The 26,161-nt window shown below is 28.0% G+C and overlaps 2 protein-coding genes across 3 annotated transcripts in view; one reads left to right on the top strand and one right to left on the bottom strand.

Moving 5' to 3' along the window:
- Positions 1-1,509: 1,509 nt before the first annotated feature.
- On the bottom strand, positions 1,510-20,561 carry LOC107449830 (mitochondrial glutathione transporter SLC25A40; the record flags this gene model as incomplete). The annotated part of the gene is given in 10 exon segments (XM_016065489.4): positions 1,510-1,974; positions 2,075-2,149; positions 3,120-3,201; positions 6,651-6,748; positions 6,822-6,920; positions 7,004-7,078; positions 8,255-8,385; positions 8,563-8,630; positions 9,331-9,494; positions 20,234-20,561. Coding segments are annotated over 10 exon segments (1,023 nt in total). The 3' UTR covers positions 1,510-1,834.
- Positions 20,562-20,773: 212 nt separating this feature from the next.
- LOC107449829 (carnosine N-methyltransferase) overlaps positions 20,774-26,161 on the top strand; it is a 16,233-nt gene continuing 10,845 nt past the window's right edge. For both annotated transcript variants that reach the window (XM_043041992.2, XM_016065488.4), the window contains exons 1-2: positions 20,774-20,970; positions 24,744-24,942. In XM_043041992.2, coding sequence (XP_042897926.1) covers positions 20,792-20,970; positions 24,744-24,942 — 378 coding nt within the window. In that variant the 5' untranslated portion in view covers positions 20,774-20,791. The remainder of the gene's footprint in view (positions 20,971-24,743; positions 24,943-26,161) is intronic.

Genomic DNA, 26,161 nt, shown 5'->3' with positions numbered 1-26,161 from the left:
TCATGGTTAAATATTCCATAGATTACACTTTGAGTGGTCACCATTTTTTAAAAGACAAAATTCCCTGTGGAGTGGCAACCCTGATATGGTAGTTATCGATTAAAATATTGCATTTAATACACAATGGAGTAAAGAATTTATAGTAAAATAGTCATTCTATAACTACCATCTAATAATGCTAAGAATTATTTTTCCTATTAGATAATGAATGAATCCTTTTATTCTGGTACAAGTTGAGTTGTATCTTCAAGTTAACAGGGGTGATTGTGAGCGCAAGTCAAAATTCTGGAAAATTCATAGTTAAAAAAAAAGAAGAACAGTTTAATTGAAAAAAGTTTAAACAAGGTTTTTTTCTTCGCTTTTCTTAATATTTCTTAGTTCACTTAAAAATATTTAAAATTTTACACATACTTATGCCATTTACACATACCTGGAGAAGTAATTAAAATTTACAAATATGTCTTTCTTTCTTGAGTTTATGATTATAACAACTATTTACTCATAAAAAATGAAAATTAATCATGAATATGAGCTTATAAAGTATCTCTCTGGCTCTCCCTTACAAGCAAATAAAATAAACTGTGTTTTTAAATTCCACCTTTGAAAATTTGATTTCCGGAAACTTCTGTGATCAATGATTTTTTGAAATGTCTGGACCTTCGATCTCCGGAAATTTTCAGATCACTGTTTGCGAAAATTCCAGATTTTTTCCGGAGCACAATCAGCCATGAGTTAAGGGAGAAATTAAGAGATTTATGACAAGAAAAACAGTTTTATAATGTAGAGTATTTAGTGGTCATATCGTATCTAACTTACAATTATATTAATACTAGTTCTCTGATTCAGTACCGTAGAAAATTTGCACGTAAATATAATGATAAATGACTTTCAGAAAGAATCACCATTTAACACATTTGCGTATTCTGGCATATTTTATAAGTACCTAAGTATTTTGTCTGTAGGCAAAATTACTACATACTTCTACCTTTCAGTATATGGAGAAAACAGCTTTTTTTTTGTATGCAGGAAAGCATTCAGCTTTATTCTATTTTACGAATTTATTAAGTAAGGCAAGTGTTGAAATGAATTTTTAATAAAACTCACATGTTACATTATATTTTAGAAGATAAATTATGATCAGATTTTCATACTGCAGCTACAACTGAATGGCATTTGTCCAGAATGAATTGCAGTTATAATTGAATATGTGTCACTTTGACTATTTAATTTCGTATAAAATATTTCATATATATATTTTTTTAATTCAAAAAGTTAATTTCGAACATAGGAAATGATATATAAGAATGAAAATAAAATAACGGCATTTAATTATAGTACTATAATAGATTATTTTATCTTTCCTTTAAGTATAGTAGTGCCCAAATGCAAACTTATTTACACCCTCAAAAGAATGAATGGTAAAAGATTGAAATAGTGTAATAATAAACATAAGAACCAAGCATTAGCCTTATATAATATTACTATTAAAAGAAATCAGACCAATAAAAATAATATAAAAATTTCTTTACTATATAAAGAGTCAGATCTTACATATTTACAATTCATAAAACAGAAATGACTATCGGAACACAAATTCAAAAATGGGCTTCATAAACTGCAAAGAATTTTAAAGATCTATGGTTTAAACTTTTTATAATCCATGTAACAGCAACTAGTTTATAGAATATAATGCAAGAGACAATATTCTGGCTGAATAAAATATGTCTCAGTCTGACATGAGAAAAATGCAAATTATTACCAATAGAATAAGTTTTATAATCAAGATATGTGATTATGGAAGCACTATTTGCAAAGGCGTGATTCAAAATTGCACTTAAAGTTTTTCGAGACAACTGAAAGACAGATTAGTTGATTTGGTAGCATTGTAGTTGTGAAAAAATTGTTTGCCATATTCATAACTGCTGATCATGATAGCACACCCAGGAGCAACTTTAGTTAGACGGGGAACAATACCTAGAACAAAACAATCAAGTCAAATGAAAGGCTTCAAAGAAAAAAATACAAAATGTGAAGTGAAATATTAAGGAGTTGAAACAATTCCAAAGATACTTACCAGCAAAGAGAGATTTATAGCCATTAGATTGGTACAAAGTCTTCATTAAATTATAAGTAGAAGTTGAATGAGATCCTAAAAATAAATAAGTTTTACCCATAAGTAAAAAGAAATCATAAAATTTCGTATGAATAATATATACTATAACAATTAAAATATTAATTGTTGAATTTGTGTTTCAAATTTTTTTTATTTTTATAAAAGTCTTTGAAAATAGATCACACATATATAATGTTGAGGATTAAAAAAAATAATGACATTCTCCAAACTAAGCTACTTAGGTTAAAAAGTTTGAACCTAGGGTTTAATTTTAAAGTTAAGTTCAAAACTTCTAAAAAAATATTAGCGAAGAATAAGGTTCATTACATAGAATAAATAGTTCTGGGTAGTACAATAAAATATAAAATTTTGAATTTCGAGGATCCACGTTTAAAACCAATTTTACTTTAAATTTTTATTCATCCTCTTAGATTTTCCTCACTGCCATTGAAAAAAACATCTGAAATTTGGACAAGAAAATAATGTACGTAGGAAGCATGTATCCATAAAATTTAATCAACGTTTTCATAAAAAAATATTGATGAATTGATGTAACACATTTATAAAAAAAATCCTGGGTATTTGAATCTTAATAGGAGATTTTTAAAACACATGATTATGAATCACAATGCATGATTTAAAATTGTACAATTATAATTTTGAACCATAATTTACATAAGTAGAAAAATGTATTTTTTGGGGGGAGAATTCAAAAAGCAGAACTTTTGCTTAAAAGGAACTGTTTGTCTTGTTCAACCCATCAAAAACTGGAAAAAACTAACCCATGTATATTAAAAGCTAGCTACCTTTAAAAGTTATCTCAAATCAATAATTTCAGTAGCACAAATTAAGGAGTTTTGTTTTCGAAAAAAATTACATTGAGAATTACTAACTCATATTTTTAAATAAGAACTCTTATTTACTTTACTCTAAAAATTGGCAAATTAAAAATAATATTACACAAGAACATGTAAATAAAAAAAATCACCAGGAGACATTAACTTACTGGAATGTGTACTAGCTTCTCCAAGTTCAATTTGACGATGCGTTTTGATCACATCAAATGGAACAGTCATTAAAGCAGCAATCTAAAAATAAATAAATAATAATGAAAACTAGAAAAATCATGGAATGAGGTGAAATTGTAAATTATGAACAGGCTGAGGTGGAAGTTTATGAAGGTAAGCCCTATGCCCAAATAAGATATAATGGAAAATGTCTCAATCCATAGTTCTCACCAAATCAGAAAATTTTCAAAATTGATTTTATCGTTAAAACTACCAGGCAAAACACACCTGAAAATGCTTTCTGTTTTGATTGTAGACTCACAGGTGAACAGTACTGTAGAATCGAACGATGAACATTTGCATATTTAGTCCAGATCGTAAAATTCATTAAGTAGTTTAATTTCCGACTCGAGATGCATTGTTGAGAAAGATTTGCTTTTACAAAAATTGCGAAAAGATTTAATCCTATTAAAGAATACTTAAGTACTTATTTATTGCTCTTTTATAGAGCTGAAATAATTATAAAATAGGTACAGTGGATCATAGTTCAAAATCCCATGCCCTCTTAGATATTTTGTTATTTTTGATGCACGTGTTATTGCCATTAGATTTATTCATCATTTTTAGATTACATACTTTTTTTTTCACTATCATTAACTTTAGGAAATTTGTTTCATGACTTGAATTTTTTTGCTTGGAAGTATGAGATTATGTCAGAAATAAAAAGTCAGTATTTTTGATGATTAATTGTTCGGGTCTTTAGTGATCTTAAAAACAGAAAAAACTAGATATCTGGAATGGTCTATTAATTTTTGACAATCCATCCTCTACTGTAATTTTATCACTTTAAAAAATTATTCTAATTAAAAAAAAAAATCCTTTAATGATTTTGGGAATGCAATTTTTAATAAATTAAATTCTTTAATCAGAGCAAATATTATAAGAAATGGACAGGATATAAGGAAAACGTAAGCTTGTCATTAAATGCTATGATTTCTAAAGAGAGAGAGAGAGGATCACATAAATAAATGAAACAATATCAGCCCAGGAAAATTTTGTGCAGTTAAGCTATTAGACAAAACATAAAAAAGAAATATCTTATGCAGAATTTAAGGCAGATTTTAAAATCTAAATTAGGGCGGGAGAAGTGTAACAAATGTGCACATAAACCACATGACTAAAAAATGCCAATTATGATCATTACTAATCATGCTAACAAAACTATACCAAGAATCATACTGATTTACAAATTCCCAAATTTTTACAGTTGCATTATTAGTCAATAAAAAATTGAAAACACAAACTATATTGAAAAATAATCGAAAAGACCGCATTTAAGAATATTAAATTGATTAATTTGAAATTTGCACTGGTATCTTTAAACATATTTTTGTTAAGTATAAATCTAGTAATGAATCTGTTAATAATTCTCGTTATGAATGAATTGTTAATAATTCTTTTTGTTAACAATCTTTAGTTTTTTTTTATTACTAAAAATACGATATCACATTCTTACATACGCTAACTGATAACTTCCAAAAGAAGGCAAGCTATTGTCTTCATTAACAATCGCAATAGAGGAAAGCTGTTCTTCCCACTCCTTAATGTGGGTGGATCAACTAGTTAATATTTACAGGGGTAGCAGCAAAGTTTTTTAAAATTTTAGGGCAATTTTAGGAACTTTTTCAAAAAATTTTAGGTAAATTTTAGGGGTAATATATGATTTTGCTAGGATAAAAACAGATCACACGGTAGTTTATTACATAACAGAAGATTATTACAATTCATCCACACATATCATAAATAATTGCAAGCCATAAAATAAAGCTCTGAAATTTATTAAGTCAAGAATGAAATCTCTAANTTTTAATTTCTCTTCAAAATATAAATATTTAAACAATTTTTGTGCAAAATTTTTCTTCACATGCATTTGAATATAAATTTCTGAGATTTTAAATCTGTTATTTTACCTTAATTTTAATTAAAAAATATTTTAAAACCTGCTGATTACCTATAGTATAATTAAATTTCAATATAATGCATGGCAACTGTTGGTAGTTTTGAAGTTTATATATTTTCTTGGCAAACTTCAGTTTTTGACGGTTTAAACCAGTACTATACCCTTGTCATGTCAAAAACCCAACCCTGATAGAAATAAAAAGTCAGTATTGTTGATGATTAATTGTTCGGGTCTTTTGTGATCTTAAAAACAGAAAAAACTAGATATCTGGAATGGTCTATTAATTTTTGACAATCCATCCTCCACTGTAATTTTATCACTTAAAAAATTATTCTAATTAAAAAAAAAAATCCCTTAATGATTTTGGGAATGCAATTTTTAATAAATTTTTTAATCAGAGCAAATATTATAAGAAATGGACAGGATATAAGGAAAAAGTAAGCCTGTCATTAAATACAATGATTTCTAAAGAGAGAGATAATAAATGAAACAATATCAGTCCAGGAAAATTTTGTGCAGTTATGCTATTAGACAAAACATAAAAAAGAAATATATTACGCAGAAGAGTAATCAACTATATAATATGAATTCTTTGATTTTAAGGCAGATTTTAAAATCTAAATTAAATTAGAGCGGGAGAAGTGTTACAAATGTGCACATAAACCACATGACTAAAAAAATACCAGTTATGATCATTACTAATCATGTTAACAAAATTATACCAGGAATCATACTGATTTACAAATTCCCAAATTTTTACAGTTGCATTATTAGTCAATAAAAAATTGAAAACACAAACTATGTAGATTGAAAAATAATTTATAAGGCTGCATTTAAGAATATTAAATTGATTAATTTAAAATTTGCACTGGTATCTTTAAACATATTTTTGTTAAGTACAAATCTAGTAATGAATCTGTTAATCATTCTCGTTATGAATCAATTGTTAATAATCCTTTTGTTAACAATCTTAAGTTTTTTTTTAATTACTAAAAAACTGCATAGTGTACATGTATAACACGATAACACATTCTTACATATGTTAACTGATAACTTCCAAAAGAAGACAAATCATTGTCTCAATTTTGCATAGCAATAGAAGAAAGCTGTCCTTCCCTCTCATTGATGTGGTTGAATCTACTAGTTAATGTTTAGTTTAATTTTAAGTTTAACCTTTTTGAAAAATAGATACAACATATAAACAGGACTATATTAAACACCAAACTAACAACTTAATATTTTTGTTGCATGATATCCCTTAGCTTGCAATAGAACATGAATATAAATATGCCGTATTTTAAACAATCCAGCATTATTTTAGATATTAATAAAAAAAAAGAGGCAAATTTACAAAAATTGCTTTTTGAACACATTTTTATTTTAAAAAAACTTATTAGTAATAGCATAAAATTATATTGCTATTAATAATAACAGGAGCATTTAAAATGTAATTAATAAAGATCATAGAAATACTAAATTAACTGAGAATTCGAACAAACAAACAAAAAATCCACAAAATAATTTAACAATGCAGTAGAAAAACAAATAAAATCTGTTTAAATGAACTTACACTTCCTGAAATTGCACCAGCTGTAAAACTAAACCAAAATGTGGGGTCTCGTTGGTTGAAATGTTCTTTTAAGAGTTCATAGTGAAACCAATATATACCTAAAAAAAGAACTTCTTAGTTCAACAAAAATACTTCTTGACTCCAGGAAGAAAAGAAAGTGAGAACACTTACAAGAAAATGGAACATCTCTCAATACTGTTGGTCCGAGACCTTGCCACATGGAACGGAGCCCTTGATTAGAAATTTGATTCCTGATAGCTACACTAATTTCTAGATAAGAAAAATAACACAATCAACCAAAGCCATTAACATTGAAAAAAGAAGTATATTTTACATTTATTTTGGCACATTACCATTATAACTAATTTTCTGTGACTGCATCTTAGTTCTAACCAACTCTATAGGACTGACTAAAGTTGCCGCAAAAACTAGAAAAAATGAGACACATAAAATGAGGTAATGAAATAGCCTTTAATAAATAAAAATAAGAGATTTTAACAAGTCCTTAACCAACCACACAATAATTTTTGACCATTAAAATTGTTTAATTTAACAATTAACACCTAATTACAATAATAATAAGTAAAATACAAGTATGATACAGATAATAGTAGGCCATGCAGTTAAACAAATACATTTAAACTATACACATAACCTTTTGACGCAGATGAGGCACCGATGTGTCTTATTATTTTCTTTTTCTATTATTATGTGTCTTTTTCTATAATTATGTTCTATTCGATGCGTCTTATTATTATTTTAAAAAGATTCCTTGATATTTCTTAATTATAAAATGCAGTTTAATAGTTACTAAAAAAAATTGTTGAATTATTGAAATACAAAAATATAATATTTTTCACTCATTTTGACCTAAATTAATACAAAATAAGGAAAAAAGTACGAAAAATATGTTCAATAAAATTCTGTGTTAAAGGGTTAAACCACCAATGCCAAAGACAATGAAATTAGTCAAAACTAAGTTAATAAAATTTTTTGGAATCAATATGTCAAGGAATAAATTGTATTAAACACAAAAACAATCATTATTAACAAAAAAGAAAAAAAATATTGAGTTATCCACTCAATAAGCATATCTATGCTACTCTGAAACATCTTTCATGGGCACTTAATTTGCACAAAAACTTTTGAATATTCTATTTTTAGTGAAAACAGTTATATGAAAAATAAATTTAAACAAGCAACCAATGTTATAAGGAATGGGCTATGATGATAGAAAAATTTAAAAAAATCATCTAATTCTAAATTTTAAAACTAAAACTAATATTTCGAACTAAAATCAGTTTAAAATATACTAAAATTTTGATTAATAGTAGTGATTCTTTAGGTGCCTGGGGATATGACTCCTGAGTGTTTCATAAACAAGTCAAACAACTTTCTATTAGACAATAGGAAAAAAAAAAGTATAAAATCTGAAAAACACAGGCACCAAACACTCAATAAATGAAAAGCAGTTAAAAATAAAGCTTTAGAAAAAGTAATAAATTTTAAAGCACTACTTGGGCTTTGCTTACACCCAGGAAAAGCAGCACACCTTAATAATGGCAATGCATAAAACAGAATTAAAGAGGAGAAAGAAACATTACCTCTGGCAAATCCACCAGCAACAGCCGGTAACCACAAAGGCTGTTTAGACCATTGACATTGAGCCTTCATAGAGTAAAGAATTTGATCATACATTGTATAATAAGCAACAGTACCAGGCACAGCCATTACACTATAAAAGAAAAACATCAATCAATGAATTATTGGGAAAAATGCATCAATTGCAGTTAAAAATGAAATTAGAAGAAAATGTTTATATAAATGCATCATAGAGTACAAACAGACAATGAAGGAAACAGACACTGAAGAAAATTATACAATATATGCTATTATAAAAATCACTACTTACAGTGTTGGTGGGAGTCCACTCCATAAGGATCTTACGCCCTCAGTTCTAGTTATTTTAGCAAAGGCATCCTGTGAACATTAATTGACATGTGATATTAATTTGAAAGAATATTAATTTCAAAGTCACATTTTCTAAAGAAAATTTCAATTAGACACAAGCACAATTTTAGAAATGCATATCTATTTTCATAAAAAAAAATATCCATGATAATAAATAATTAAAAAAAAAAAAAAAAAAAAAAAAAAAAAAAAAAACTATCTGGAGCATATTAAACTAGCAGAAAAATAATGCATAATTTGATATTTGAAATAAATAGACAAATGAGAAAAAAAAAAAAACCTAGAGAATGATTATGACATTAAACTAAAATAGTTTAAAAAAATTACTTTATATGTAACTTTAAATGCATTTATTTAATACCATACCATAAAAAAACAAGACTAAATTAAAAAAGAAAAGAAAAAAGCGTAAATAAACAGCACATTGCGTTTTCTTAACAATTATAAGAGTTTTTTTTTTCTTTCTAAGAATTAGTTTGCATGAATTATACCACAACAAAGCAGTTAATAACAAAGATTCACTTTCACTTTATGAAAATGTAGATTTGCCACTATTAAAAAAATTTTCTTTTCAAAGGAAATAAAAATCACACAGAGAAGCTACTACAAGGAGTTAATATAATTTTATATAGCTCTAGATGACTTTTGTTCAAAATTGGATGTGCATTTCTAATGTAATTAGATAACAAAGAAAGCAAAAACTACACACCAAAGTTCCAGTTAGTTGACCAGATCGTTGCCAATATGATGATGGGCCAACAGCATGAACACCACAGCAGAATTCTTCTACAAAGCCATTGCAATACAGGAAACATCTCTTGCTTGTTTTTTGTTGAGCTTGAAGACGAGTTTTTACAACATCCAATGGAGTAACTGTCAAATGAAAACAAAATATATTCAGTTTGATTGAAACACATTTAAAAATAATTTTTTTGCATAAAGGCCTTCAGACAGACTGGAAGAAGGAATTGTCAGAATTAATTTTTTAAATATACAACTGAAAATAGGCTGACGATAAAACCACATGTATCTACGTCAAAAGCACGCGAAACGGACTCATCAATGTTTTAAAATACTATTCTTGTATAATTCATCAAAACTATTATTTCTCATGAAAGAGCTTACTCCCTCAAAATTTAATGTAGCTTAAAGCCAGATTTTAGAGTAGTATAATATAGATGATTATGCCATGATTAGAAAGTTCTAATCTTTTACAAAAAATGTTTCAAATATTTTTTTTTACATTTTTCAATATTGAAGCTAAAAAAGTTGTAAAACTTATGCAAAAGAATTAAAAAAGATAACCAGTATAAGAAAAAAAAAAAAAACCTAGAAGTTAATTTCTAGCAATTAAGCAGTTTTTTAAAATTTACTTATTTTATTATTAAATTTTTTAATCTTATTTATTATATTAGTTTTGAAAATAAGTGACTGTTTCCCCTTCCGTTTACGCTGTTATGAAGTATTCAGGCTAAAATATTGTTTTAAAATTTTGCACTTTCTAATTTGTTAATGGAGTACAATATTTCCATTATATGCAATAACAGTAGATAAACATTCGTAGATAAAACGAAAAACTAGGATACCTTTCGATTTAAGTATTTAAAAGTTCGAGGTAATCGAACTTTTATCACACTTAACACTTAGAAAATAAATAAACAATAATCTGGCATGATCTGAAGATTAGATGATCTGATCATTATCACGCAACATTCAGAAAATTCAAAATTTATAAGAACGTTTGAAGGGGGGAATACTTTATGTGTATAACTAAAAATAAAATAATGTTATAAAAAAAATAAGCTGATTTCCTTCTTTTTGTAAGATGGAGATTCCTTATACGAGATGAGAAAAGTGGATCGCGGTAATGTTTATGTATAGGGATAATTTTCCTTATACACAAGAACATTTTCTTGAATTTCGAAAGTCAGTAAACTTCTCCACCAAGCCTCGCTCTTCAAACAATTTTTGATAGCTATAGCTTGCTAAAAACTCTTTAACTTCGAAAGGAGATAGAATTGAGCTAGATAAAACAAACCTTAGGCACCTGCATAATAATCTTAGACACGCGAATCAAGCACGTTAAAAAGTGATAACTCAAATTCGAAATTCTCATGTCGTAATAACGTAGTTTTATCAATATCGGAATTTAAAGAGCCACGTGAAGAGAGAGAAAAAAACAAGGGAATCCGTTTTCATTATTTTTTCTTCACCGAGACGCATTTCCGGGAGGAGATTGCATACTTAAAAATTCTCATATACGAGAATTTCGCACACCTAAAAACACATTTAAAGAGCGCACGAAACTATCATGACAACAACTTTTTAAATGCGAGAAAAGAAAACAAATGTGGGAGTTAAAAAAAACTTCTTGCAGCGCAACGATATTGCCCTTGGTACGAAAATATAGCAATTACGACAAAAGCATAATAATATGTTTTTTTAAAGGTATATGAAAAGAAACAATATAAAATTTTTCATCTGTGATTTAATTAAAAAAAAAAAAAATCAAAACAAATATTGTCACACTTTTCACCCCCAAGAGTTGCATCATTCATGGACGATCTCACACAGTACATGTTTCGAGGATAAGTTATAAATTATTTGCTAGAAACACCCAAATTAACCCAGTTTCGCGAAAATAATAAACACAACTGTTTATTAATTTCACTGTTAATACGAAAACAATATGAACAGCTGAGGATTATTACGATATTGAATAATAAGTGACGCGCATATGAGCCTCCGAAACGCTCAAACACACAAAACAAATCTTAGATATGACGTCAAATAAAAGATATACAAAATGCGGAAACGATCCCTATCATTTCAAGAGCAGATGAAGAAAGCATCTTGTTGAATTCTGATTTCATGTTTTATCTCTTTGCCAACAATGTTGACGTAACACGAAAATTAAATAGGGACGTAGATAAGGTTTTAGAAGACATATGAAGGACGCAAAGATTTGTGTTCGAGCTTAATTTTAATTGAATTAATCTTCAAATGAATGTTAAACAAAACGCAAATGCACTTGCCGAATATAAAAATTTGTTAAAATTATAGGCAAGAAAAAGAAACATGTTAAAATCAGCTAATGAAAAGAAAATTGATAGTGACAAATTTCATTAAGAAAAAATAGCTTTAAAGAAAGAAATACATCTTTCAGCTCAAACCAACTTATAGACCCAATTTTTTTAAAAAGCGATAAGAAAAGTTTCTGAATCGTTTTCTCATTTTCACTTTAACAACACAAGGTACTGCGATGATATCATTTAATAATCAGATAAGCATATATAAGCATGAGCGCCGTTCTGAGAAAATCCGCCATTATCACGGAAATTTTTTTTAATATTACTCTATGTATATTATATTAGGGAAAAAANAAAAAAAAAAAAAAAAAAAAAAAAAAAAAAAAAAAAAAAAAAAAAAAAACGAAGTTTATTTGACTTTTAAACATTGAAAATGGAATGGGCAGCGGTTAAATATTAATTAAATGTTTGCATTGAAATGTTTCAGAGCGACTTAAATATTTAATATGCTAATATCACTATAAAATTAAATTTAAAAAAACTTCTTCGAACAAATTCTATTAAAATTAGAACGGCGAAATAAAATTAGTTGGAAGAGTGGATCAATTGCTTGCAGAAAGTTTTTCATATTATCTTTAGTCTCTAAAAAAGGACACGCCATCAATAAAGCATGCCTAGATATTTTTTTTTTTTTTTGCAAACTATCTAAAACAGTATAGAGTGCAAAAATTATAAGTTCAGAACAATATTAAAAAGGGTTTAGATTATTTTAATATTAGGGACAAAAATTGACATTGACACGGCGAATATTTATCACACTTATTGGAATGATACTTATCACAAAAAGATCATTTAATGACAGCAAACTTAACGCTGAGGCTTATAAACAAACGTGTCCTTTTTTGAAAAAAAAAAGTGCTTCCCCACCCTAGAAACTTTTTTGTAGAAAAAAAATAGAATTTTACAAAAAATAATTGACAACTATTTACAATTTTAATATTAAGAATAAAAATTAATAAATTAAATATTAAGAAAATTAATAAAGAGAGAATTACAATAGAATGAATAACCTCTAGATATATTATTTGCATATGAAATTCGACTTGAGTAAAAAGAATATGTAACACAAAACTCTTCAAACAAAGAAAAATCGTTTAAAAAGAGCATTAAAAAGGTTTCTCTAACAGAAAATCTACTCGCACTAATCGTATTACCTTTCGGCAAAGTGCCAGGAAAAATGAAAAACAGTTTCGGTTTCACTCTTAGACTTCACACGTATAATCGAGAATTTTTAAATGCAAACAAAGGTAGACCTTCAATAATACCGGATGGAACTGGAATTAACCAGATTCTATAAAGAAAATTGATCGTGCTACACAGATTACGCATTAAAATGATACAAATATAAATGCTTAACGAAAAAGATCCCCATAATGTGAGGACGGAAATTCAATAAGGATACACCTGCCGGGCACAATTTTATTATTTCATCCATTAAAAGATACAGGGTGTATCAAAATATGTGGTATGTGATACATTACGATGAATGTGAAATATGATAAAATTCTCCAATGGAACTGGGAATTAGAAACGCAATAAAGCAGGTGGCTCTTAGTCAGTAAATCATTCGACGGTGCAAATTTGACAGGTCAAATGCCAAAACCTAAATTGTTTTTAAATTTCAAGAACTCTTTATTTACTTTCAAGAACTATTTTATCTACTTTAAATTTTAACGCTTAAAATTTAAACTCGGAAGAATTAAGTTAAATAGTTCTTTTTAATATTAATAATACTGAAAAAATTATAAAGAAGTTTAAATCTTTTCTATAACTACACATCTTTTTTCAAATTGTTCTTTAAAACAATTCTTTCTATTTCTTGTAAGTTTAAAGTCTTATTAGTATCAAAATAGGGGTGAATTTTTGAGTGAAGGGCCACAAGCGTATTAAGACATGCTGACGGCAAATATGTTAATTTTCAGAAACGTTCTAACACTAAATTAAAAAAGAAAACCTTTCTATTTTTTTTTTTAAAAAAAATCTTTTTATTAAAAACAGATTTTCCAAAATAAATATAAACATTAGGGAAAAATAATGAATTTTTCCTCCATCACATCACATATTAGAAAAGTTCATTTTAAGATAAATTCTGACAAAAACTCCAATGCACACATGACAAAATTAAAAAATATAATGAGTAAATTAGTTAAATAATAATAATTTAAATGAGAGAAAATGTTTATCATTTAAAATGATTTAAATTAAAGCAAAGCCATTATAATTCAAAAGGACTGGAAGTCCAAAATATAAAAATAAGGACTAAAATGCCTCTAAATTTAAGGATACTAACGCAAATGAGAGCGATTTATACAATACGGACATGGATTCGCAGATACACAATTGATGATAGTTTTAGTAGCACATGCACTTGAACGGAAAAAAAAGGGGGGGGGGGGTACAGAGTCTAAAGACAGAAAATTTTTAAGTAGCAGTAGTAAAAATACGGAGATTCTCCTATTAAAAATATGATTTAGTGATAGAAGCTTTTCGTATTTACAACAAAGCTCTCATATGGTACGTCACCATCAAATCAAGGTCGATTGCTGCCAACAATGGAAGTAATTAATAACGTACTCCACGTACTATAAAGATTTAGGCATTCGTGGTGTTACATACTTAGCTGCACGGCATATAACGAAATTTCTAAACTTGAAATTTCTTTACACCGTTTTCAGTATTTGTTAATAATATTTCTCCATATTAATTATTATTTCTAATACTCAATAGATGGCGCTCAGCGCAGTAATGTAAAATCATTAGTTTCTAATCAGTTTCCTCCATGACACTGTACCATTATCATCATCCTTCTTGTTATTAAATATATTTTATGTTAAAAGGCGTTTGTTATGATTGAAACCCCGAGATCTGAGATCATATCACCGTATTTAATATTTCAGTTTCCTCCATGACACTGTACCATTATCATCATCCTTCTTGTTATTAAATATATTTTATGTTAAAAGGCGTTTGTTATGATTGAAACCCCGAGATCTGAGATCATATCACCGTATTTAATATTTCAGTTTCCTCCATGACACTGTACCATTATCATCATCCTTCTTGTTATTAAATATATTTTATGTTAAAAGGCGTTTGTTATGATTGAAACCCCGAGATCTGAGATCATATCACCGTATTTAATATTTCAGTTTCCTCCATGACACTGTACCATTATCATCATCCTTCTTGTTATTAAATATATTTTATGTTAAAAGGCGTTTGTTATGATTGAAACCCCGAGATCTGAGATCATATCACCGTATTTAATATTTCAGTTTCCTCCATGACACTGTACCATTATCATCATCCTTCTTGTTATTAAATATATTTTATGTTAAAAGGCGTTTGTTATGATTGAAACCCCGAGATCTGAGATCATATCACCGTATTTAATATTTCAGTTTCCTCCATGACACTGTACCATTATCATCATCCTTCTTGTTATTAAATATATTTTATGTTAAAAGGCGTTTGTTATGATTGAAACCCCGAGATCTGAGATCATATCACCGTATTTAATATTTCAGTTTCCTCCATGACACTGTACCATTATCATCATCCTTCTTGTTATTAAATATATTTTATGTTAAAAGGCGTTTGTTATGATTGAAACCCCGAGATCTGAGATCATATCACCGTATTTAATATTTCAGTTTCCTCCATGACACTGTACCATTATCATCATCCTTCTTGTTATTAAATATATTTTATGTTAAAAGGCGTTTGTTATGATTGAAACCCCGAGATCTGAGATCATATCACCGTATTTAATATTTCAGTTTCCTCCATGACACTGTACCATTATCATCATCCTTCTTGTTATTAAATATATTTTATGTTAAAAGGCGTTTGTTATGATTGAAACCCCGAGATCTGAGATCATATCACCGTATTTAATATTTCAGTTTCCTCCATGACACTGTACCATTATCATCATCCTTCTTGTTATTAAATATATTTTATGTTAAAAGGCGTTTGTTATGATTGAAACCCCGAGATCTGAGATCATATCACCGTATTTAATATTTCAGTTTCCTCCATGACACTGTACCATTATCATCATCCTTCTTGTTATTAAATATATTTTATGTTAAAAGGCGTTTGTTATGANATCCGTTTATTAGCTATATGATAGTAATGTTTATGTACAGTAGAGCGCCGATTATCCGAACTGCTCGGGACCGAACGTGGTTCGGATAATGAAAAGTTCGGATAATTGGAAAGTTGTTTAAAATCTAGTTTAAATGATTATTATTTATGCTCTAACTTCCCTTCACACTTTTTCCAGGTTTAGGACTAGCAGTACTATCTAAAATAACTCTGAAGTTTTTTCTCTCAATTTTTAAAAAATTTTTTTCTACACTTTTTTTTTCATTTTGAATTTTTTTAAATCATATTTCAGCTCTTTATAATTTTTTTTTTTGTCAATTACTGATTTTACCACTGCAAAACAACTACTATTTTCCATTGCAAAAGAAATCCAGCCATTATTTGTTTCAAAAAAGATCCTTTTTTTTCTTTGAGCATCCATATATCTCATTCTTTTTAAATAAATCAACTGAACTGGATCAGCATCCTTTTGACTTTCTAGCCAATTCATTGCAATATCTAATGAATTGCATGCTTCTATATGAGAATGTCCACTATCTTGAACTTGATCACCTGCTTCTTCTTCTTCGTCTGCGGAGTTCCGATTTTCATTCAAAATTTCAGCAACAATTTTATCATCATTTAAAATTTTAAATCCTGGGTCAAAATTTGAAATTTTCAGTGCTTCGACACCTGTTTTCTATTTCTTCTGCTACATAACCTGGCATCTTTTCATTCGAAAAGATCTACTGGTTCAGAAATTTGGAAAAATTGTTGATAAGTTAAAAAGAAAAAAGTATTCTAAAAAAAATTAATAAATAAAAACAAACGAATTCAGACATAGTTCGGATAATTGGACGTTCGGATAATCGGCGCTCTACTGTATATGAAATTTTATCTACTTTTTTCTGCAAGTAAAAATTTTTTTAATAAAATAAACCTAAAATTTATAGCTCAAATATGCAGAATATATAATTTCTTCTATTAAAAAATATCAGACCAAAAAAATAAATAAATGGATCTTATATTAGGAGTTGTTAAATGTAATGGCAAATATAGCAAATAAGAACTTGCCAACAACATTTTCTAACAATTAGTTTTAATCATTTATATAATTTCATATACATTTATATGATTATTTTAATATTATAACCTCCGAAAACTCTAACATCTCCAAGGTTTGTGAAGTCTGGATTTTAGAAATTTAAGCAAACTTAAGTTAATAGAGAAGTGAAAAGAAAAAGGCACTATTTTACTACATACCCGCAGTGAAATAGCAACTTTTTCTGTAGTTATTATAACACGTTTCTACATCTGCACAAATTTTGAATCACACATCCAAGTAATCATTAATCGACATGCTTAGTCTCATCATAAATTTGCATCGTTAATCTTAAAGTAATTGTTATGGATCTCCAATTTTTATTTTTAAAATCCCAATATTCATTATACATAAAGTACATACTTGTACTGTATATTGTACAAGTACATGTGAATTTTAAACAATGAATTTATAGGAATTTCTGAGGAACAATATTTATGATTTCACCTTACATTCCTCGTTTCAGTTTTTCAACAGTAATTGCTGTGGATCTCTCAAAATCTTGGTGCTTTAAAAGTACAATAGCATTACAACAATCAAATTGAGTTGTCATACTCTAGCAACAATGATTTTATTGTAAGTTGGTTACTTATTCAGCAGTTATTGTTATGGACTTTCAGATCTGTAAAATCAATTTCATAATGCGATGTTATTAAGAAACTTAAATTACTGCATCTTACTTCTAATATAAAATTAATTTAAATAATCCTTCCTGTTGCGAGCCAAAAAAAGATGGTATCCCAATCTGAGGTTACAGTGTACTATTAAACTATACATGAAAATATTAAAAATGTGACATATACTAAATTTAGATATGTATCGAAACCGAAAATCAAAATTTAACTTTTAAAATACAGTGGAAAGTCCCATATCCGAAACCATCAGGACTTTGACAAGTCAAGAAAATAGGTCTTTAAGGTAAACAAACATCAAAACATCCTTATTCAATAAAAAATAGACAATAATGAACAACACTCTCAATCAACAACGAATAAACCTGCATGGAGAGTGCTATTTTTGCAGCTTTTGTTGGATTTTCACATGGTTTTTAAAATCCCTATACTTAAATTTGTGTCATTAAAACATACTATAAATTCCGAAACACGCATTTCAACTAGTAATCATTTTCCGATCAACTTAATTAGCGACAATACCACAGTGAATCCACATGGAATTGCTGATCGTTCTTTTAGAAATTATAACGATCTATGAATTATGAATTGAGCTTTTGAATAATCACTTAATGACCAGTTTCAGGCGTGACTACTTCCACCCAAATCTCCAATTTTTCAAAAATGTGAAATTTTTGCACACTCTGAGTGCAGGGTTCCTGGCGGTTATAAACTTTTCACGCAAGGCGTGAGAAAACACAACACGATTTTTCAGTGATGTAGAGAAATGACAGATTTTGTTTCTGTAATATTAAATTTTTTAAAAACATAGAGATTCGATTAAAATCGAAAAAAAAGAGGGTAAAAATCACAAAAAAATCGAAATTAGTGGAAACTCTCATTAATAAAACTCTCCTCATTATTTAGTCCTAAAAAGACATCATACTTTATTAATAATCACTATTCATTTTCTGTTAATTTTTTATAACCCTTTTTTAAAAATTCAATGCTGAAGTGAGGCAGCGCATGGCAACACCTGAACAAACCAAGAAAACATAATTATTTCTTCTTTTTTTAAAAATTGGAAATTTTGAATTACGCATTGATAAACCAGAGCTCATTCTAGGCAGGGTAAACAGGGCGCAGCACCCTGTTGCCCTTATAGTCAAAAGAATCCACCCTTTCTTTCCTCGACCCTTCTTTATTTTTTCTCCAAACCGTACAATGGATTCCTTAAATTTTCAACTCTTTTTATTTAGTTTGTCATTGCTGTCAATACATAGAAAAAGGGAAAATATNTAAAAACCACGTGAGAGAGCTCGGGAACAAAACAGAAAGAACGAGAAAGATCAGCGGGTGTTTTATAAAAAGGGCCGCCGGCAGTATTGGACAAATTCAAGGACCTATCAAGTTTTTCAAGGACCTAAATTTAGCAAAAAAAATTCAAGGACTTTCAAGGACTCTCAAGGACCGTGGGAACCCTGTCCTCATTATTTAGTCCTAAAAAGACATTATACTTTATCAATAATCACTATTCATTTTCCGTCAATTTTTTATAACCTTTTTTTAAAAATTCAATGTTGAAGTGAGGCGGCGCATGGCAACACCTGAACAAACCAAGAAAACATAATTATTTCTTCTTTTTTTAAAAATTGGAAATTTTGAATTACGCATTGATAAACATGGTCAAAATGTGCAGATTCCATCGTAAATCAGCAGGATTTTTTAATCGTATTCTCAGTGGTTCATGCTTTAACTTTCCCCATAATTTTATGAAACCTTAATAAAATGAGGAATCTTAAGATTTGAACGAGTTTTAATACTGCAAATTTAATTTTATCATGCAAATCTATTACTCAGTTGAATGATAAAAGACAGTTAATGTCTAAAACAATGAAGTCAACATGACTAAAGAATTGATGCGGCCCTTACTTAGACAACCCTGCTGCACAAGCGGGCCCATTCAAAAATGTTGTACATGCTTACCCGCAAATAACTTTGTTATATAAATTTTATATGATTAAAATAAAATGAATATACAATGTCACTGAAGATTTGTGTTTTCAACATAACATTAAAATAAAAATTTCACATTTCATAAACTTGCTAACCAAGAGTAAACCTCTCTTTAAAGTATTATTTGAAGCTATTTATTATGCAATTGAATTTGTTGACTTCTATTTGAAATTATACTAAGAGGCAGAAATGTACCCTGTCACAACTATCTTCACTTAGTTTGGAGATATTTCCCTATCATGATTCCACCAATTATAATCATAAAGGCACCAAATGAATTTTTAATTTGGAAACTTCGGTCCCTTCCCTGATATTTTTCTTTAGCTTTTCGCAGGGTGCTGCCGGAAAATTACAAAGACTCTGCAATTTATGCAGCAGAACATGATACGAACCCCTCTTCAATTTCAAGAGCATGGAAAGTATCTCAAATAGTAAAATTATATCAACACTGCACTTTTAGCCCCACCATTACTTTGTTCACTTTCTAGAAATTAGGGGTCAGAAAATAAATACCACTTGTGCGTGTTAATCAATTACAAAGCATTTTCTAAGTAATATTTACACGTGCAATCAATTTGTTAACAATATCAAATGTCAATAAAATTAGTGATCACATGCTCAATCATTATTACTCTTTGTTACTATATCAATGATTCCAATCATAAAAACTTAAAATAATACTTATTAAAGCTATGAATAACTTACCAAATACTGAAGTTAGTAATGCACCGGAGCATGATGAGATCATTTGTTGAAGAGGAGTAATATTAGTTTGGAGAAGATTTGAGTTTGCCATCGTGTGGAAAAATTTTACTTTAACGTTTATTTAACAAATAATTTAATAAATTTAGAGTCATTCCTAATGATAATTACTACTTTTTACAATAAGTAATAAAGGTGGTCGGAAGGATATATAAAACATCATGCTAAAAAAAGGTATAAACATCTCACACATCCTTCATGTAGCTTTTGCAGGTAATACATGAGTTTTATGTAACTTCATTTCACTTCTATTTATAGCCTTTTTGTTTTGATTGCAACCAATTTGTGTTGCCAAAACTAATAGTACTAGGCATTGAAAATGTTAAAACAATTATTTTGAATTTTTCTTGAAATAAAGTTTTTATCTAAGTTAAAAACACATGAAATCTCTAAAAAATTTAAGATATTAAGAAACTCTTCCAATTTCCTTAGTTGAACTAAAAAAGCTACAAGCGTGGGAATCAAAACATTATAATCTGGAAGATTACGTCATGTATTCAAATGGACCTCAGTAGAAAAACTTTTCCTGTCAATATGATAACCAATTCTTTGCCTTGTGATGGAAATGAGATAATGGACGTCCAACAAAACGATTCTGAAAGACAGGAATCACAATATGATGATGATGAATTGGAACGTAAACATTTTCAACGTGTGGTTAATGCATTTAGAAGCTATAAGTTAGCAAATAGATTTTTTTTTTATTGTTTACCTCTGTATAGTAGTAGATATAGAAACTGATAGTTAATTTTTCTATTAAAGTTCAGTTAATTTTTCTATTAAAGTTCATTTAAAAAGAACTTCACTAGTATGATTGGGAATTGAAAAATTGAAGAACATATAAAAATAGACATTTTAATTATGAAGTTAATTATGAAATAACATTCTAATATGCATAATTTATAAGTGTTTTTTTCCTGTACTATGGCTCAGAGATATTACTTTCCTTTCTGATTGTTTTGAACCAGCTTCCGAACGTAAAAATTGTTCCCTAGTAAAAGTGATAAATCACAGTTTAAAATTAAGAGTTTTGTTGAAGTTAATATTTAGAAAGCAGTTGATATTCAGGGTTGGTTTTAATGATAAAATGGACCTGTTTATATTTTCTTCACAGCTTGCAGCAGTTCATTTCCACGAAACCTTATAAACAGCAGTATATTATGAGTTTAGTTAAGAGTTCTAAATTTGCATAATTTCAGACAAACCACCTTCAACTAACTAAAAAACACCTAGAAATTTTTTTTGTATTGAGATCCAAGTAATGAGATACCTAAGATGAATTGAAAGTTCTAAATTCATCTTTGAAATAAAAATAATTCAAAACTATTTGTTTCTTAAAATTTTTTTCTTATGTTTTTTACTGATATTTTTATGAAGTACAATAAAATACATTTAATAGGTAGGAATACCAAAAAATATTTATAATGTTTAAAGAACAATATTTATAATAAGAATCTATAAATATTTTTTTTATATATATATTAAATTGTTTTAAATAAAACTTATTTATGCTAGCATTGAGGAATTAGTATTATATAGTAATGTAAAAATTTAATGTATAGTAATCTAAAAATCATAGGAGCTATGGTGACTAAGGATTTTTTAGCTGTCACTTAAAATTTTTGAAAACCTAAGCTGAAAATCTGAATTATTTTGGAAATTTTTGTGAACATAACATTAGGCCAAATCATTTGTATTTTTCTTCGGTTACTAAAAGGCATATTTCAATATTATAGGGTGACCCAGGGTAATTCACGATCACTCTGTTTTTGGGGTAAATGATGATCACCTAAGTTTTATTTTAAAAAATAATTTTTTTCTAAATTTGAGACATGGACAAGAATGCTTGTACACTTTACTAAGGTATAACTACATTTATTTAATAATATTTTTTTGTTTAATCTAACAAAATAAGTATCTTTTTAACTGCTTTCTGTATTTTCCATTTCAAAGATGGATTTCAAAATGTGCATCTTTCTTTCAAAGATCTCCCTCCTTCTCTTAATAATAAATATTTTGAGTTACTTTCTTTTTCTTTGATATGAAAATAGTGTAAGCTCTTGTTTAATTGTTTCACATCTACTGTAAACATTATAATTGTTTATAGCATTATATATCAAGTGTTGCCCCCTGCAGATGGGGTAATTGTTGATCACTGGGGTAATTCCTGATCATTGTCATTTCTTTTCATAAATAGTATGAAAATAAGCAAATAAATAGTTAATTGTCTTTTCTTAAGTAACAGTTCATATTTATCAAGTGGAACGACTATAAAATATATTTTAACTCAATTTAATCACAAAATTTGTTTTTAACCGTATGCTAGACAAATGTGTTCCGATTTGTCTTACCTTGCATCTATCTTAATTTTATGTGTGTACATTGTTAGAATAATTTTTGAGTTTCAAAAGTAACCCATGTGGGAACTCTTTCTTATATTCCAGCAGAACATGAGATTGAGTTGGCTGCTTGCCTAAAATGTATGGCACGATACAAAGATTTTTGGAAAATTTAAAGTGTTCACCTTTATTTTTGCTTTTTAAATAAATCATTTTATTAGCTGCTTAAACATATATTTTTGGTTTATTTGTTTGATCTTGATGTCTTATTTGTTAATTACCACTGTATAATTATTTTTAAACAGCCCTTTTATGATTCAAACTGGTGATCAGTAATTACTTCAGAAAGGATCAAGAATTACCCCAGAAAGGATCAAGAGAAGGGGTAATTCCTGATAACTAAAAATTTAAAGTATTTTAAATTCTAATTAGATTTTCAAACAAAACAAAGTAGCCTAGGACTCATCTCATATAGCCTCAAACTTCCAGTAAATATTATAATTCTATCTTGAATAGTTTTCTTACAAAATAGATGTTTGCATTTTTTGATCAGGAATTACCCCAGGTCACCCTAATGGCTGAACACAGGTCTTATGAGTCTTGGGTCAAAATTCATCACAAGATCTTAAAATTCGTCACAGGATCTCTAAAACGCACACACACACACACAAAAAAATATAATTTTCATGATTTGTAAACTATATGAAAAAGCTTATTTTAAATGGAAATTCACTACTTGATTTTTAAAATATCCATTTTTATAAACGTATTGAATTCATAATTTTCAATTGTTTTATTAGTGCATATTTTCTTAGTGCTTGATGTTTATTGGCTTATGTTATTAATTATTTCAGTTGTGATAAGCTTAATTATGAGAAAAATTTTAAAATATTTTGAATATAATGAAAAAAAAATAAGGTAATGTGAGGTTTTGAATACAGGGGTCTGTCTAGGTTTTTCTGAGAGATACCTATTTTGTGAAAATTTAGACATAATTTCTGAAGATTAGAAATTATATTAAAAAATCAACACAAAAATATGGATTTAACGTTTCTTACGGTATACAAAAATAAAATTTTAAGAAAAAGTATTTTGTGAAACTACAGTTTTTCCTGAAGTTGAATTTGTGAAGGTACCGCTAAACGGTAGTAAGTTTGGCATGGACAGACCCCTGAAATATAATGAAAAAAAAAATTCTTTACCTATTTTTTTTAATAAATCATTTAATTAAAAAACATGACGCTTTTTTTTTGCAGAGTGTCAATTGGGCCTTAAGTTGGGGCTCAGTAATTTAAATAAGCTTGATTTAAACCATAATTAAATTGTGGTTTAAAGTAAATCAATAGATTTTTTTAAAAAGAAAGACATACTAAGGCCGGGATAGCCTGGTCGGTAGGGTGCTGGGCCCATGTCCAAGAGTTCGTGCGTTCTGGCCGAAGACTCCGCACGTAGTAAATGGTGACTGATGCTCATTAAATCTGTCGAGTTTCACAGTCCTCCATGTTCCCATTACAAATTAATGCCTCTGAGGATACTACCCAGGAGTTTCCTTGTGTTCTGGTTCGAAATTTTGAGGCTACGGAGTTTAACATCAGTAGTCGTAAACCCAAATATTGGGTGGGCTGTTCAATGACGTATATATATATATATAAAAGAAGTCATAGATTTAAAAATTTTCAAAGCATTTTAATGTAAGATTGTTTAAATTTTTTTATTGATTTTCATAAGTTTGAAATGTATTGTTGTGTTAATAAATTTTAATAATCCAAATTTCATTTGTAACTTAGTGGGAAATGAATTGAAGCATTTTCATAAGTCTATAATGTAATATTTTAAAATTTTTTATAATTTCTGTGTGGATTTTTTTACAACACAAACAAGGACGAAAGTGCAAATATATTACAATTATAAATTTTTTTAAAAAAATATTTAATAATAAATTAAGAAAAAGAATATTTTGATTTTTTAGCAAGTTTCTGACCATAGGTTGTTATGCAAATCTGAATTGTTGTGATGTCCCCTTAAAGTTTATCCTCATAATCCTGGGACATCTTGTATATTATCTACATTTATTTGTTTAGATTAACTAAGTTAATTATTTATTTTTACCTTAGGATACATAGTATGAAAAGGCTTTATAGATCTACAAAATATATAAGTTCTCTGTCAACTCATCATCAAGACTTATTAAAAGGTTATCGCTCACATCTTGATAAAGTTCGACTAGCTATTGAGCATAATAGTGAAATTATAAAAGTTATTATTAAGGACGTTGCACATTTGTTTCAAAATGCTGACCATACAGATGATATTGTAAGTAAATATTCCACAATTGTTAGTATAGTGTGAATGTAATTATTTTTTTAGTTTATTTTTAAAACACATATAATTTATTAACAATTAATGTGTTGTATAAATTTAAGTTTAAGATAAACTGAAAATAAATTTCTTTTCAGCCTATTATAGGTGCCCAGACCTTAAAGGTGCTCTAATGACCTTTCTTGATTTTTGACCTAAGTGTTGGTTAGTCATCAGACATTTCTAGCACTTTTTAATATTTTTGATATAATTATCTTTAATGTATTGTCATATGTTTTTATTTTAGTTTGATGCATTGCAGTAATAGCTTAATCTGGCTCTTGTGACATTAAATTCTACATTCAATAAATTAGAATATTTACAGCTGTTTGTATTATACTTTAAAATTATTATAATTGTTTTGTAGCGAAGTTTATGTGTTTCGTTATCATGTCTGTAAAAATTTCTTAATTTAAATTTGTAAAATTTTTTATGGTTTGTTTTTATTAAAATCTTCTTGAAAAGTTTATTATAAAGTTTGACTTGCAGTTGTAAAGCATTTTTAATATTGTATTTGTTGTTTTTATAAATTTGTACATAAGATTTTTATTTTATCACTTAAAACTTGTTCCAGATTTCTTGGAGTTTATATTATAATTCAGGGGTCTGTCCAGACCGAATTTACTACCGTTTAGCGGTACCTTCACAAATTCAACTTTAGTAAAAACGGTAGTTTCACAAATTTAATTTTAGGAAAAACGGTAGTTTCACAAAATACTTTTTCTTAAAATTTTATTTTTGTATTCCTTAAGACATGGTAAATCCATATTCTTGCCATATTTTTGTGTTGGGTTTTTAAATATAATTTTTAATTTTTCACAAATTATGTCTAAATTTTCACAAAATAGGTACCTCTCAGAAAAACCTAGACAGACCCCTGTAAGTATAATAGTTTTTACTAAACTTGATGTTAAACCTCCAAGTCTTATGATTAAATAATTTCATTATGTATAAAAATAGGTAGGCTGCTGTCATTCTGGTATTACGGTACACCTTATCAAAATCCATTTTCTTTTCAGAAAATGTTTTTTTCCTTTTTTTTTTAACCAGAAATGTAATTTAATTTTTCAATAGGAAATATCTCCTATTTAAAATTATTATCTATATTTCTTTAAATTAATTGGTATGAATTGTTAGATCTGAATTAGGTAAAGAGGATACTACCCAGGAGTTT

This window comes from Parasteatoda tepidariorum, chromosome 3 (genome assembly GCF_043381705.1).
Source record: "Parasteatoda tepidariorum isolate YZ-2023 chromosome 3, CAS_Ptep_4.0, whole genome shotgun sequence".
Taxonomy (NCBI): domain Eukaryota; kingdom Metazoa; phylum Arthropoda; class Arachnida; order Araneae; family Theridiidae; genus Parasteatoda; species Parasteatoda tepidariorum.
The sequence above is the reverse complement of the archived record's forward strand: the minus strand, read 5'-3'. Positions and strand labels throughout refer to the sequence as shown.